This window comes from Ambystoma mexicanum, chromosome 5q (genome assembly GCF_040938575.1).
Source record: "Ambystoma mexicanum isolate Mex_15411 chromosome 5q, UKY_AmexF1_1, whole genome shotgun sequence".
Taxonomy (NCBI): Eukaryota; Metazoa; Chordata; class Amphibia; order Caudata; family Ambystomatidae; genus Ambystoma; species Ambystoma mexicanum.
Genome location: NC_090933.1, coordinates 81858140 through 81875778, shown reverse-complemented (window position 1 = coordinate 81875778; position 17639 = coordinate 81858140). Strand labels below are relative to the sequence as shown.

The following is a 17639-nucleotide window of genomic DNA, read 5'->3' as shown; positions in this document are numbered from 1 at the left end:
GAGGCAAAGGAGGTGTGTGGGGGAGATCGCGTGAGCGTGTTCTAGCGAGATCTCGGCATAACGTGATCTTGCGAGCCCACGCTCCGCGGGAAAAAGGTTTTCGCCAGTGTTGATGCAGCGGCAGACCAAGCAGGTCATGCCACAGCGCTGCTCCTGATAAGGAGGCAATAACAGGAGGTTTTGAGCAGCCTCCAGTCACAGCTTCTAGGGCATAAGTCCAAACCCACAGGAGGCTACATGGGGGCCCTAGAAGCTTGCAGCGTGCCATCATTGTGCACACCCTTCCCACAGTGAGTTAACTGGGAAGCCATGAAGCTGAACTGAACCGAACTGTGAGTAAATGTTTGTCCCGAGTTAAGGCACCCGTTTGTCTTACAATAAAGACAGTTGGAACCCCTTACAGCATCCTGTCGTCCTTTAAGGCCACAACAAATAGTTTAGACTTTTAAAGGTGTTGCAAGCGACACCTATTAGCCCGAAATAAAAAGGTTTGATGAGACTGAAAGAACAGGCCCTTTAATTGTTACTTTGTTTGGAAAAAGATAAGAAACTGACAGATAATTAGTTGGGTGTGTGATTTATGTCCTCTACATTCTGTTTGCATGATACCTGTGTAGATTGGTTTGCATCAAGCACTTTGATGAAAATGCAACTGCCGATTGTTATGCATCCATGTTGACTAAAACGAGAATATTGTCTATTAAGGCTTCATTTACAGAAAGGCACGAATCCCGCACAAATATTAATTATTACGATTGGCTCATTAATGTTGACTTACTCCGAGGACCATGGCACGCATACACGCGCGCACATGGACTTTCACCCAAAAAGGCAATAATTTTAGAACAGGTTTAAAAATATAAACACATTAAAAAAAAGCACAGAGCAAAGCAAGCAGCAGCTTGCATATCCAATATAAGCGCAACGGGAGACAGCCGCTGTATCTGCGATGTATGCTACTTTTTATTGGGGGGAAAAATCAGACAACCGTGTATGCTTATCTGGTACCTAACCCTGAAAAGCAATGCTTTTTTCGTCACGCAGCCTTATCCCCCCACCCCTCCTCTCTCTATTCTGGGGGAGAGGGCGGCTGAGCGTGTGAAAGAGGTGGGGGTGCTCGAAGCAGACCGATGCGGACCGGGAAGGCAGCTTCTCTGGAGGCGGCAGAGCACTGTGCGGTGCCCGCGCCTCCTCTCCCCTCACGCACGTCCTCTCGCCGCAGCCTGCCCCTCTGCATCCCGGGCCATGCTGATGGTGATGCTGGGCTGGTGGTGGCTGCGCTGCTGCCTGGGGGGCTGCTGCTGCTGCTGGGGAGCCTGGTGGCTTCTGCTCCTGGCAGGGGCCAGCCCGGCTGACGAGAGCCGCCAGGACCCGGGCCTAGACGAGCTGCACCAGGACTCCTACGGAACCTTCGCCTCCGAGTTCTATGACCTGCGCTACCTCTCGGAGGAAGGTCAGCAGAGGGGGGAGTACGGGGGGAGGGGCGCGGCTGAAGCAAAACATTGAGCGGGGGCATTTTTCATTCCTCTGAAGTCGAGTGTTTTTACCGCTGAGAAGAATGGCGTGAGGGGAGAGGGAGTGTGTTTACCATCCTTTCAGACACCTTATTGGGAAGCCCCTGCAGTTCCTGCAGTTATGTGAAAGAAGACGGGGCTCTAATGTCCATTTTGTACGTCACGTACATGTCGCGCAGCGGGTCCCCCATTGTGCTTTTCTCTTGACGCTGATGTCGTGTTTGGAGTAGCGCAGTAAAGAGTGCGCAGGGGAGTGGGGGCCTGTGAAAGCCCCTCCACTTCAGCACAAAGGCCAGCGACGGCATACATGCCAACATTCTGTGACCAAAAATCTGTAGGAATCTTAAAGTTTCAAAAATAGTCAGTCGAGGAGGTAATGATAGGAATAGGGCGCGTCAGCAGCCCATTGTCATTGAATGAGCCCGCCGCCGCGGGTGCATTCAATGACAATGAGGCGCCTGCCACGCCTTCTGCCATCACGCCAGCTCGGGGGAGCCCTTGAAAGACTCACCAGAGTTGACGTGGTGGGGGGGCTAATGGCGCCTTTTGTGAAAGGCACTCGCGGCGGAGGGGCGCCTTTAGCCCACCGCCGTGGACGCCTTTTACATCAAAGGCCTGCATGCTGCGCCTTCTCCCGCTACGCCAGCTCGGGGAAGTCCTTGAAAGACTCCCCCGAGCTGGCGTGGTGGGGGGCTAATGGCGCCTTTGACCAAAAGGCACCCGCGGTGGAGGGGCGCTTTTAGCCCACCGCCGTGGGTGCCTTTGACATTAAAAGCCTGCATGCTGCGCCTTCTCCCGCTACGCCAGCTCGGGGAAGTCCTTGAAAAACTCCCCGAGTTGGCGTGGTGGGGGGCTAATGGCGCCTTTTGCCAAAGGCACCCGCGGCGGAAGGGTGCTTTTAGCCCACCGCCGTGGGTGCCTTTGACGTTAACAGCCTGCATGCCGCGCCTTCTCCCGCTACACCAGCTCGGGGAAGTCCTTGAAAGACTCCCCGAGTTGGCGTGGTGGGGGGCTAATGGCGCCTTTTGTCAAAGGCACCCGCGGCGGAAGGGCGCTTTTAGCCCACCGCCGTGGGTGCCTTTGACATTAAAAGCCTGCATGCCGGGCATTCTCCCGGTGCGCCAGCTCGGGGGAGCCCTTGAAAGACTCCCCGAGCTGGCGTGGTCAAAAAAAAAAAAATGTAAAAAAAAAATTTTTTTTTTTTTTTTTTTTTTTTTTTTTTACAAAAAAAAATCGGTATTTCATGTCAAAAAATCGGTAGGCGGTAGGACTGCTTAAAAAGCGGTATCCTACCGCCTAAATCGGTAGGGTTGGCAAGTATGCGACGGCCGAAGAGGCAGCCTCACCGACAGAGCTTAGGCGGTGCTGCCATTTACTGAGGGGCGAATATTTGTCCCAAAGCACATATCACGAAGACGTTGGTCCCGTCTAGTATGCAACACCTGGAAAACAAATTAAACAAATGCATTGTGCATTATTAGATCTTTGACGACTTCCCATTGTTCCAATGGGCAGGGTTGTCTCCCCACAGTGTTAGTTTTGATCTAATCCTGATCTAAACCAAGCTATTGCGCATGCGTTTTACACATTCTTAAACATTTCTCCAGTATCGTATAGAATTCCATCTGTGAAAGAGAGTGGAAAAATTAAGATTGAAATGTGTGAGTTGATGAAAAGAACAACTTGTCATTCTGTGCATTTTGCATACAAATAACACCATAGGCGTCCTTATGGTTTTTGAGTGCACAAATCCTTACAGTTTATATAATTTATCCTTGCTCTGTCTCTTCCCCTTCTTTTAATCACATTATATAGGTCAGGTGTAACTTAAGTGTAACAGTTTACAGCTGCGTGGTTCCCCACTCATATATGAGATGTAGCATGCGGAAATTACCTCCATTTCTGGGTTGGGGTCCTCATGAGACTCGAGAAGCGAAATCAGCACTGCTTTAATACTTGTGGGGAACACTTCATTAACTAGCTAAATTGGGAGTTGATAGCGAACAATTTAGGTACGTCACTGATGTTCTTGTTAGGCATGCATAGGACTGGAACTTGGTCAAGATTTAAGTATTGCCCGAAGAAGCGGGAAAACCAGACGTGAGGGAGTGCAACTGGGCTTCAATGTGTCAAGTGCCACCAATGCAACTCAAAGTGAACTAGAAGGGAAGAGGTTACCACTGAATTCACTTATCACACATACTCTGCATGCTTCATTCGGGAAAAAAGTGATATGATATGGCATCTATAACGCGCCTATACACAAGTGTTTCAAGGCGCGACGAGGCAAGGGAGGGGGAAACAGAGGGATGACAGACAACGATCCTACTAGGCCAGGTGTCATTCAGATCGTGCAAGTGCATGGGAAGGGGAAGCAGGCGAAGTGCGGGAGTGAAGGGGGACAGGACAGTGCAGTACATGGGATAGGAAAAACCCCAAAAATAAACAGTAAGAAAAAGTACAGCTAGCAGGTGGCAAGTGCAAGGATAAGTGCAGACATCAGGTGTCAATTTGCATGTAGTGGGACTGTAGGCATACAGAAACAGTCGCCAAGTGCGGGGGGTTGTTAGGAAGGCAGTGCAGGAGTGCGACTCGCGGCGGAGGGGACCAGGGCCCGAGATCAGAGGGTGACCAGGTAACCAGTGCAAACTCAGTGTCAGCTAGGAAGTCAGCAGGGGAGAGGAGGAGAAAAAGCAGAAGCAAAGAGAAAGGTTTTGAGGTGCTTCTGGAACCGAAGATGATTCTCTTCAAGTTTCAGGGAGGCTGTTCCAGAGGAAGGCCCCAGCCGAAGAAAGAGATCTACCACCAACTCATTGCTTGGAGAAGCGACTTACCCTGAGGGAGTTTGATGTAGATGAGCGAAAAATGTGATTAAGGAAATTGCTCCCAGATCCATTGTTGGTATTGTAAAAGAGAAAAAGGGTCTACTATTCACATGTTTTGGTTCTGTTCCAAGTTGAAGGACTTTTTGGGGGAATGTCTTTCAACGCATAGAGCTGGTCATGAACCTCACATTCCCTAGAGATCCAATTCCATGTGCATTGGGTCTGTTTCTAAAATGGCATGGCACATCCAATGCAAAAAAGAAATGGATCTACAGAGCCCTTACAGTAGAAAAAAGCAAATACAAGGTTTTTGGAAGGACAAAGGTGCCCATGTGAAGACTGGTTCCATAGTTTATTGATTTTATCAGCAAAGGAAAACATTTCCTATAAGTACCGTGATATTGAAGACTATGATGAGATATGGGGTACATTTCATAAACTTTATGGTTCATTATGTCAGAATATAGGGACAACTTGGATTCAGATTTAGTTTCGGCCTTCCCCTTGTATACAAACTTTTCGTTCCTTTTGTTATATACATCATAATATGGATGTGTTCTGTTATTTTATTGAAAACCTAATAAAGTTAGTTTTAAATTATAATGCGTCAGCCAATCTAGTCCTATCGACTTTACTTTAGACATCGGGATAACTAAACATTGAAGACTGTGTTGCACATTTGGTTATTGCAGTGTTAGTCATGAAAGTCACTAAGTGGGTGCTTTTATCCAAAGACTTCTGACTACCACACATAAATTAGCGAGCCAAGGTTTGCTTGACGGAGGCTGTTGTTGCCCACTTCAAGCTATTCTAACTTTTCAAATTCAATTCTTATTAGTTGTTCAAATGTTTCTATCGAAATTGTAGAACATTGACAATCAAAATAACATACATGCTGTCTTTTAAAACACAAAACAAATATAGTCCCAGATTTCCTATCAGTCTGCAATGTATCCATCATTAATTAATCAAAATATTTAAAACCTTTCTCCATTTTAAAACACATACAATATTCAGGACTTGAGTAAAATAATCCAACTGCATAGTTATTTATCCTCACTCCATTCTTTACAAATACTGACTTTGAGTACTCATTTTGTGCTTCTTTAAGTATATAACACAACATGTGTAAGATCCTGTCTATAAGTACAAAGGATTATATCAGTTCAGGGGTCTGCATCCTGTGGCTCGCCAAATGATCTGGACTGCGTTGACTATCATGATCCATCATCATTGACTATGCTGGCCAGGCCATTGGGGGTTTAAGTCCAAAACACCTGAGAAAAGGTTGCAGACTCCCGGATTAGTTCATTATCAGTATGCACACACGTTTGCCGGAAGAATTTTATTTTTTAATTTAGAAAATTATTCTCATAATAAGATCACTTTAACAAAGTATTTTTATCATTCCATCCCTTTCAATTCCATTTTTTATAATATTTTATAGTGATGTATAACATTTTATGACAAGGTTTTCAGGTCCACTGATCCAGGCTGTGGAACAAACTTCCAGTAACTCTCACAATTAAATGTAATCTCACTAAATAGAGGAGAACTCTTAAAACCTTTCTTTTTAGTCAAGATTTTTCCAGACTAAGTGGTTATATTTCAGCACATCCTTTTTTGGTTCACCAGCACTTTTTTGCTCTCTTGTTTCAAAAACACTTTGACTTTTCTAAATGCTACAAAAGAACAAAAACAAAAATTCTGTAATATTTCCATTCTCTACCCACTGAATAATGTGAAGACTCAAATGATAACTAACAAAATGAAAATGGCAAAAAGCATCTCAAATCACTGCAGCAGACACTGGAGATACAGACTAACGGTAGTCCAATTAATTCCTACAAAAAGCCAAGTGGCGTCTTGTTTTATGTGAGAAACAGGAAACGCATTGTAAAAGAAATTATGTCAGTATTAACATAAACAAAATACTCAAGTCACATTCTATAACGACTGACTCACAAAAACAAAAGAAACATTGGTCAATAACACTGAGACACGTGATCGCTCATTCCTTTAGAATTTTGGAATGTTAATGTATTAATCTAGCATAACAAATTATTCTAACAATCTGTGATTTGTGTGGGGATTGGCATGTTCCAACATTTGAAAATGTAACTGTGCTGCATTATGTGCAGCTTTTGTGAAATGTTGAGCCACTGGAGATTTTCTGTTTTTGTTGCATATTGTCTCTTAAGTCTTAACATATATCACATGGGCAATTAAGTAAATATATTATGTGATCTGTTGACATGATTTCTGACCTCAAGATACATGAAAAAATGTATCGGATGTTGGTGTTGTAATAATGTCATTAAGGGAAATAATTTTTTTCACCCAAGAACCAGGGAAAAAGTTGTCTGAAAGATGACTCAGTGAGTCAGACATTTATAATTTCTATTTTATGATCTTCTACTACCGGATTACATAAAGGACGCATATAAAGTATCAATTGTGCCCATGATCATGTACGCTTTGGAGGTCTTCCCTTGGAAGTGGGTCGAAGTTGTTGGCAAACTTGAGGGAAAGATTCTTCGTTCCATGTTAAACTTACCCGCCGGCACGCCTGTTCGGGCAATCAGACTAGAACTGGGTCTATCTTCGTTAGATATGATATGGTCAGTAGCGTCCTGTGACCTATGGGCTAAGATTAAATATGAACTGGTGGGTACGGACAGTTTACTGTTGCTTACTGACCAACATGGTCGTAGATATAAAACGAGTAAACGGTACAGCAAATTAGACATAAGAGTGACAAGTTACATGACTAAGATTAGAATTACTCAGATCCCAGAGACATGGCTAGATTTTAACTTGACAAAGATACCAGCAAAAGCAAGGGTACATGATAGATATATAGCCTGACAATTCTTGGAACTTTAAAAAAGTTTCACGAATATGTCAGACAATCGTTTGTCATAAATAGCCCCAAGCCCTACTTAATAAAAAAACGTTACCCAGCAATGATCAGGCTTATGCTATCGATCAGACTCCACACTAGCAAGGTACTTGAAAACACTGGTGCATGGAGAGGCATTCCATGGCACCACAGGCTTTGCAGAGACTGTGAGAAATCCATTGAGACAGCAAGGCATGTGCTTACACAATGCGAAAGGTTAGATTGTACATACGACCGTGCATATGAGAAGTTCAAAGATCCTGCCTCTGATGTATTTTGGAGTTGTTTGTTTGAAGCTGATTCTTCAGTATTAAATACATCATCAGCAATGTATGTATGGGAAGAACTCTGTTAAAAAAAATCACAATTAATAAGGACAGTAGCTTTTAAGACTGATTTTATTGTAATACAAATGTAAATGTGTAAACATTTATTTTTGTGTATTGGTCAGTGTGAAAAGGATGCTAGTCACCCACAACGCACTTTAAATAAACAATAAATAAATAAAAGACACAGTGGGCCTCATTACAAGTTTTCCGGTCCAGAAACAACGGTGCTGGTAAGCTTACCAGCACCGTTGTTTCTGGACCGACGAACGAGTCTACCTGCCGCAGCCGCTGTGCCCGACAGGTCGGACCCTACCGGACACAGTGGCCACGGTAGGCAGTCTGTCAAGGAAGCAGCGGCACCGTTAGAAACGGTGCCGGTGCTTCTGTGGACCCCATTCCCGCAGATTCTTATAGGATTCCGCGGGAATGGGGAATTACAATATACCAGCGCCTGAATTTCCAGAAAGCTGGGGTTGTAATCCCCCGGTGTTACTGGCAAGCCGGTAAATTTTACAAGCCCGGCGGCATTCCGCCGGTAGCACCGGCAGGGTTACCGCCGGACTTGTAATAAGGCATATTTTCTTGTTACGTTCAATATCTTTCCTCGCTTCTACTACAATATTTTGGTTGACCAAGCTTAAACAGTAAATACAATGTGCATTCTTCATGATCTGTTAAATCATCTAAGTATCGTTGCATACATGAGGGCTCCGCCATGTAGCCGATGCCCACCACATGTTTATGATTTAAGCAGGTTGCACAGTGAGATTTAAAGCTTGCTACACCAATTATGTTTTACCACCTGGACAAAGTAGCTAAAGCACAATCGCATTCAAAATACGTTTTTTCTGGTCATCCAGCTATGTGTCATCTTGACCTCTCATTGAAAGAACTTCTAGATTAAAATGTTAGAAAAAAACAAAAGATTAGGAACAGTATTACAGAAATCTTGCACCATTGCAAAAATTGCCCTAGTGCAATATTCATATCCATTGAATGCATTTCTACGCTATGACGATGTGTCCTTGGTCCTAGCAGTAGCACAACATTTTCCCTGGTCCACAAATGCATTCGAATTGATAAACTACTTTCTCTATGGCAATTTTTGCATTGATGATAATTGCATTTGCACCAATGCGCATTTTCTGAAATACTGTAGATTCTGCTGAATAAAGTTGTTGCCATGTAATCGTAATTGTTGCCATTCCCTTAAATATTATAATTATATATATATTGAAAGGATACATGTTACTGTATTCATGGAAGGACAGCGTTCCTCATCCAACCACAAATTAATATCTTCAAACAATAGAGCTGGTATGAAGGATGCTTAAAGAATACTATACCTTTTGCAACTTTGTTGGTTAATCAGGCTAGGTCCACCTGGAAGTTTTCTAAATATTTCCCTTGTTTATAGTGTACCTCTTACCGGCACAACAGTGGTATAGTTAAATACTCTTTTTCTGTGGTCACATATCATTTTAGATCACTGAATTTGATGCTATTGACCCCTCTGTTGACATTGCCTGTGGTACCTCTGCGGAGGGAGTGCATGGGAGTATGGGAGTATGTCTCGCCTGGGTATCTGCCAGATGCTTAGAAGAACATTAACAGGTTAAAATCCTTTAAAAAGGTTCATATTTGAGAGTGATGTAAGTTCACATTAAGTTTTGAAAAAACTAAATTAGTGCTTTCATGTCTTTTTGTATTGTGCAGCTAAATTGTTGGTCTATGTGACATTAGTGTGCCGTCCACCATACTACATCTTTACTTGAACTGAAGATGGCCCGCTGTTTAAAAGAAAATTAACTACACTGTTGGCCGAAACTCGCATTGGCAGTTGAAAATGGACCTATTTGTTAGTGATTTTTGGTTGGTTTTACTATGTTGAATGTAGCTGTCAATTCATTTTAACGCCACATGTTGCAGAGTAGGGGGTGAATAGTGGATAAAAGGGTGACGCCAGCCAGAAATCATTTCCGTCAGTTTGCATGTTTACTGTTTGTAGTGGACATGCACTTTACTTTGGATACTGTCTGTGTGGAGATTTGATGTGATTGAGGTATGGTTGAATGTTTGTTGGTTGATTTGGTAGGTACAAGAGGTGTACCCCTAATCTTTATTTGAATATCCCCAGAATACATAATGTTTCATGAATGAAGTGTACTTTCTGCATTGTTTGCACTTGCTTTTTGCACAATGTTTATATACATGGGTATGTCTCAATTTTGTACTAAGTTTGAGCTATGTTGCAAACCTCAAAAAAAAGATGACGAATATGAAACAAAAGAATACAAAATGTATTCAGATCTCTGAACACCAAATGTATTGGATTGATGGGCAAAAACACACACATCTATGCAGTTTATATAATTGTTCTGGGCATCCTCCTTTTCTAGATTTTAAATATTATACCAACACATCCTTATTTCAGTCTAAGTGCTTCTATTGGGGTTGCTCTACCAATGCAAACAAATGATTCCCATATTTTACTTTGATTTCTCTCTAGTTTTTACAAGGACCGAGAAGCGTAACCTTTGCTGCCATGTCGGAGGAGTGGTTGAAAGTTTGCCTCATACATGGATACAATAGATTTTAAAATACTTTCACCCTGGGCCGTAATACATTGATTAATTACATTCTTTGTTGTTTTTGCTCTCTTCTCAATGGCTGATATCTTTTTCATCAACCTTAGTTTACTGTCAAATATGACACCAAGATATTTATGTTTAGTTACCAATTCTAATTTTATGGAAGAAAGTAACAAAATAAACTGGGATTATGTTGAATGTTTGAACAAACCCTTATGCTTTTCTGTGCTCGTTTACAGAACATATTCTAACCAATGTTTACATATTCACAGTGTTTTCTATGTCTGGCTAACGAGAGCCAGATCTCTTGCAGGAATATTTATAGGGTCCTTACTATCAATCAGCTGCTTCCCGATGCATAAAGTGTGCATCATGATGAAAGCTCTGTGATAATGTCAGCCATTTTGTTGTTGCTATCACAACTCTGTAATTTGGATGTACAGTTGTGAAATGTTGCTGTAAAGAGCATTTTGGTTGTTTTTCTGCTTTATAGATTTATTTATTTTACACGTTTGTGTTGTATTACCAGTCTGGACAAAGAATATAAAAACAAGACTCCCTATCCATTACAACCCACTGTTCTGCAGTGTACAGAGTGCATTTGCTTGGGCAATTGCATCCTAACTAAAGCAGTATATCCACACGCACCATCTTGGAATGATTGGGCATGTCTGACAATGATGCATTATAGTCATTGAATGTCTATACTGAATTGATATTATGTATCGTATTCGCTTACCGATTACTGTTACAAAATAGTATCATTCATTAGCACCTTGGGCGGGCGCCACAGCCAATCAGCATACCCATGATCCAAGGTGTGTTTCGAGAAAGCTCAGAGCTTCGAGCGCCTAGGCCGCCATTTTTGCCCCAATTCCCCTTCAGTCTCCGCTCCTTTCCTTCTCTGCCCCAACCCGGTCCCATCCCACCCTAGTTATCTGCACTCAGCCTCCCAAACCGCCATGGAAATGGACAAGGGGTTCCGCAAAGAGTCCCGCCTTCTATCTCCATTGTGGCCATCATAGGTAAATATTTTGTGTGAATGGACAAGACGCTGCAAGCGCATCCTGTTCCTTCAAACAAAATAGATTGCTGTCAGCACCCTGATTTTTTGGATTACAAACTCAGGGTGCTAATAGCAATAAAACCCCAATCCGGTGGGCCAGATCAGTTGGTAATGGCACTGTGTCAGAAAGAAACTTACCCTATAAGCCTAGTTAGTTTACAATATATTTTGGTTTATTAAACCATACAATTTGTACAGATAAATACAATACTGTGCATTGCCTATTGACAACCTAGTTATTTTCAACACATTTTGCATTCTAGGCAGCAAATATGTATCTACTCTAACCATATCCCAAACATATATCTTTTAAAACTAAAACTATATCAATATAATCACACAGTCATACACTGTTCTCCTTGTGCAAACAATAATTGACAGCACAGAAATATGTAAGTGTAAGGTTTTCATCATATTGCAAATAGTTAGCTGTGTAAGAAATATCTCAACATTTCAGTCACACAGAAGAATGAGGTATACATAATATAGCAAAAAGGAGTACTGCATGATTAATCTACTTACAAATTCATAGTACGATACTCCCACTTAATTCTGAAACAGCTACCCTCCTTTTCCAGATGCCTATTAGGCTCCGGTCAACCTTGTTAGAAGCTGGAATAGGAATGAGCCAGTGCTGTAGTCAAATTCTTGTCCATTGCACATAACTTAAAAAAGTAAGCCACCCTGTCCAGAAAATACTGTGATCATTTCATTTCAGGCATGGGTGTTCTCCTCCTGAGTTCTGTAACACACAAAACAGAAATCGGACAGGAAGCTTCTCTCGAGCCAATTTCTTTATTGCGCAATCAATGCAGGCCCTAACACTCTCCTTAAACAGGACACACTATCCTAGCCCTTCATGATACTCCTCACCCTAGAAAGCGCTGTTGCACCGACTGATTGAAGGAGATACATGGGGGCAACACTCACCCTGTTCCTACATACAATGAGGTGATTTTCAGACAAATTATTCAAATGATTGCATTTAACACAGTCTTAATTTTGACACAAAACAGTTAAAAATTGCAGTTACGGGAAACAGTGACCCCCGACTGCACACTTTTGTCAAACAGACTGTTCACGTGGGACTAGACGTCAAGATTTGGACAATTTACTTGCCCTCCATGAGGTGTGTCTGGTTGGCCCAAGTGTTATGTACTAAAACATTTAAGAATATAAATATCATACTCTCAGCAAGTTGTAATAATCCCACTATTTGTCTCTTTTCTTGGAGTACACACACGGTCAGCTATTGCGAGAGCATATAGTTTACACATAAAACCAATTGCAATAACCACAACATTAGTTCAAATTTCCAATCAGCACAAGTCGCCTATGTGTCCATCTTAGTCAGGTGACATCTACATTTCTGGTCGACCGGTTTCAATGATTTTCTTTCGTGTATCATCTTCTTCAGGACCAATTACTTCTTTCTTAGACCCAATATGTACGCCCCTCAGAGCCGTAGACTCAGCATTTTCTGTTCCTCACGTAGTGCAGAGGTGGAGCACACCTAACATGAAGGTTTTTTGGGGCAGTTCCTGCTGGTCAGACCAGGGCACCTGTGTCGATGCTTGATCTGGCTTGTGGTTTAGTCGTCTCCCTTTTAGAATTGTTAGAATCTTTTGACGTAGAGTTCCTTATTGTCAGTAAATCTGGAATGGCCTTGATTCATTTATCTTTTCCAGTTTTCCAGTATTGCGACTTGGCGTCTTGCGCGAGGTATCCGCTGTCCTCACAGTGTTCGGATTCTGATCCTGAGTTCTCCGTAGTGGCAAATAGAATAATGTGTGAAGTTGACTCAAGTGACCATCGATCAGAGGAGCTGAGCTCCTGATCTTTAGTCCTCCAGTATGATGTCATATAATTCGTTTTTCATGGGGAAATTCAGACTTTAGTTGCTACCCGTGTAATCTGAGGATGATCAATATCATCGATCTACAGTCCTGTACCCAGCATGGTTTTGTAAGAGAGATGGGGTGGGACTGAATGTAATTTTCTGAGGGGATGGTGCATTGCTAGTTCTCCTCGGGTTCTAATGGTCTGCAGTTCTACTTTGTGGTCTTTTCATGGCACGGCTCTTTGCACAAAAGTTGATTAGAGCCGATCCCAGGATCTTTTTTGTTTACATATGTTAATCAACAAGGCCAGTCCTATTAGCTTTAACAATGCTTGTTTTTTTTGTTTCTGTCCCACTCCAAAACCTTACCTTAGGGCTGTGACCTAATTTCCTTACCCAACCCATCCCACTCCGTCTTCTCTGCTGAAGACCATCGGATTTCATCTTTACCCCACTGTAGGCCCTTTAAATTAACCCCCACTGTGGTGGATGGTAAATTCCACCTTCAATATTGTTATAGCAACAATGTGAATCTATGTGATAATATCTCATAGTCAATGCCAAAAAGGAAAGATAATAAATATGAGGACAAATTATACAATAAAAGTAATATAAAGTAAACAAAAACAATAAAAACATTTAAAATAGAAAATGAACTACATTTATTTTAGTTTTTTGTTTTAGTAAAACAGAAGACCTTGGCTCATCACAGCACCTATTTCCATCTGTAAGGACATACTTTCAAAATAGGGGACACCCCTCATTTCTATTAGAACCCTCATAACCTTTCCATCAGAACCCTCATAACCTTACTCTTCCTCCTCCAAGCCGTTCTGCCCTATGACTAAATTGTTTTTGTATTTCATTTAAACTACTTTATGCTCATGGTTATCAAAACAATATGTACCCTGTCTGTGAGGTTGTGCCTGTGTATATTTCACTTGTGCATGAGCGTGTGTACCTGCATTGTTTGCAAATCTGTGGTGAGTGCTTGGTGGTCATTGCTTCTAATGCTACCTGGGTGTGAGAGACTGTGCGTGGAGGAGAGAAGGCTTACAGTGTAACACATGAGGGCGAAGATGAGATTTTTTATGGAGTATGTCAGGAGCGGAGAATGCATGTGAAGTGACATACATGGGGTAGCACATGCAATAAACATGTGCCATCTTCAGGACAATTCTTTTAAATGTTATGAGTACATTGCCAATTGATTCTTGGAGTTTAAGAGGACAGTAATTTCACCAATGGTAGATAAGGGGGGAATAAAGACAGTGGCTGTGTTTCTTTAGGCAGTACCCGCTATTAATAGCGATCCTTTCAGAGAAGTTGGACATACATTTTCCTTAGTTTGCATTCTTCAGCTTTTGAAACAGCACCTTCATTACAGTAGACCAGAATTATTTAATGTGTACTAGATGTCATCTGGCATGCCGCCCAACACAGCATGTTGATAAGTTTGGAATCCTCTTAAACCTCAAAGATTAACTGTGAATATAATCCTAACATTTAAAGAGTTGGTCCTGAGGAAGGTGTAGCCAGAGTATTAACCAGAAAAGTGTGACAAATGCATTTCACTGCACCAGATTGGATTGTCTACTTGGATTTAGATTGACTAATCAGCTAGACATTTGCAATTAGGAATACAATTGCAATGAGAACACCAGAATATATTGAATATTAGAGCACTTCACGCAGAGGGGCAGCTTCTATGTACTGCAATAATCAATGTTATTATTTCCCACTTGTGGTGTTGGATTTATCGACCTTGAAAGGATGAAAGGCTAAATTGGCTTTGCCTAGGGATTCAAACTCTGGTCACACTGCATCATCCCATTCCAGAGGTGATCATGTTGCACTCGAGTGATCCACCTGTCAACTGGTTGAAGAAAACAGTTGATTAATTTCTGCAATCTATTTGTAATTGACAAATCATTTTCATTGTGATGTTATTGTATAAGTGTATTTTCATTATATCCAGTGAATGGAGGTATATATGGTGAAGTACATATTGAATGACTACTTCTCGTAGTGAACTAGGTCACTTACATTATTATTTATATATTTCTTTGTTTGACACGTGTCGTCTGCTTAAATCGTGAAAATATAAAAATATGTTTGTCTGTCTGTCGATTTAGTGTTCTGTTAGGTTAAGGGGAACTTACAGAGCACAACTACCACCCAAGGGTATCATGGTGCTATAAATCGGAAAACAGACCTGGGCCAGGGTGGAGAAATGGGAAGACCGTAAAATTGCGATTAAAAAGTGAGCAATACGCAGATCAAAAGTTCTAAATTTAAGCAGAAAACAAAAAGGTCTTAAGAGCATTCCGAAACTTGATAAGATTCTCCATCGACCTCAAATATAGAGGAAGAGTGTTCCAAAGGGGAGGTGCCACCACTGAGAAAGCCCTACCACCCACAGTTACCTTTCGAATCCTACAGACACAGAGGAGAGGAAGATGATAAGAATCAAGGTCTCTAGTAGGCTATAAGGTACAATCTTCTCTCGAAGGATGAAGCACCCTGTCCATACAGGGCTCGGTAAACCAGATATAAAGCCTTGAACTTGATCCTGCTCTCAGCCGGCAGCCATTGCAATCTCTGGAGCGCTGGAGACACATGTGCCTACTTAGCTAACCCAGCAACCAGTCAAGCCGCTGAGCTTTGCAAGGTTTGAAGCCTTCCCAAAAGATATTTTGGCTGAACCAACAAAGTCACATTACAGTAGTCCACAATCCCTAATACTAACAAAGCAACCACAAGTCCCTGTAAACCATGGGGAATATAGTAAATAACCTCTTTTAGCATTCTGAGTTTGAGGTAGCGCGCACTGCATCTGGCTCTAACTTGCAGATAAAGAGCGAGAGAAGAAGAAATCCTAACTTTCAAGTTCTTTACAGAGTCAACTGGGGTAGGGCGTACCCCGAGAGAAGAAAGCAAAAACTCATATGGCTATAGTGGCCAAGCTGCTCGTGGTCCAACCACTAGAACCTCTGTCTTGTCTTCATTCAACTTCAACCAGTTAATGTTCATCCACTCCCGAATGTCCGTCAGGCAGCCCCTTAAAAGCGAGGCAGCATCATTGGCATTCTGATCAAGATGAAGGATCAACTGGATGTCATCTGCATAGGAGTAAAAACTACAACCATAGGAGTGGGTAAGACTGATAGAGGACGAGCATAAACATTAAAAACGAAAGGGGAGATTGCTGATCCACGTGGGACCGCACAAGTAAGAGTGACCAGAATAGACCTAAACGGGGGGAGAGAAAGTGTCTGAGAATGATTTGAAAGAAAAGACCTAAATCCGCAGAGCACCATGACCGACACATCAACCTCATCAAAACGAATACAAAGGATGGAGGGGTCGATGGTATCAAAAGCTCTGGACAAGTCCATCAGAATCAAAAACCCCACCATCGTCCAGCATCCTGGTAAGGACGCTGATAACTGACACTAATACTGATTCAGTGCCCATAGCCGGGTGAAAACCAGACTGGATGAGAACCAAAATCAAGGCAACCTCTAAAAAAGTTCTCAGTTAAGGCATAACTATAGCCTCTAGCACTTTCATCAGAAACCTAACAAGCAAAATTGGGCGGAAAGTGGCTGGAATCCAATGTCGGCTTTTTAAAGAGAGGAACTACTAAGGTATGCTTAAGAACTGAGGGAATTAAATGCTGACTCAAGAAATAATTCAGACGTGGGTGAGAGTTGGAGTCAGTCCCCTACTAATGCTGTTTAAAACCTTCAAAGGAATAGGATCCAGAGGTGAAGTAGATTTGAATTGTGATATAATTGCTAAAACCTGGTCCTCAGTAGTAGTTGAAAATGAGACATCACTAAGAAGGGACATCTGAGTGGGCAAAGAGGTGGAAATTCTCCCGCCTCTTTCAGGGACAGAGATATTATTCCAAATGTTACCAATCTTTTAAATTAAAAAAACTAGAAAGAGAATCACAAAGAACCAGAGAAGAGGGAACAGCTGCAGAAACTAAACTAGGAGATGATAACACCTTAACCACAGAGAACATCTCTTTAGGCTGATTAAGAGCCCTTGAGATTCGATTGGTGAAGCATACTATTTTGGCTCCTTCAGTAGCTTTATAATACTTAAGCTGACAGGCTTTCAAAGATACTCAGTCCTCTGGCAAATAAGCTGAACGGCAAGTGCGTTCTGCTTGTTTACACAAAAGTTTAAGCGGGCAAAGGTAAGCAGTAAACCAGGGCTCCGAAAGCTTTCACAGTCTTTTTCCAAATTTCAACAGTAACACATTGTCAGCAACCACTGAAAATGCCTCTTGCAATGCAACCAGTGAATCCAACTCAGCAATCCAACAATACTTGAAGATAACATTGACAAATCCACTTGCCTCCAAGAGCGCCGGGTAAATGTGTTGGTCTGGCCAGTTTCGATATTTGAGGAATAAATAGCATAAAAGGTACAATGAAATCGTCTGACCAGACCACAGGCAGCTCAGAATGCACCATCAAGGCTTTGACATCAGCAAAGATCAGATCTAAAACATGTCCCTTATTTTGAGTGGAGGCATCCACATTTTGGTATAACTGG

The 17639-nt window shown here is 42.0% G+C and overlaps 1 protein-coding gene across 1 annotated transcript in view; it reads left to right on the top strand.

Moving 5' to 3' along the window:
• The first annotated feature begins 950 nt into the window (after positions 1 to 950).
• The window catches only part of FRRS1L (ferric chelate reductase 1 like), a 79856-nt gene continuing 63167 nt past the window's right edge, over positions 951 to 17639 (top strand). Inside the window, exon 1 of the mRNA XM_069620554.1 lies at positions 951 to 1453. Coding sequence (XP_069476655.1) covers positions 994 to 1453 — 460 coding nt within the window. The 5' untranslated portion in view covers positions 951 to 993. The remainder of the gene's footprint in view (positions 1454 to 17639) is intronic.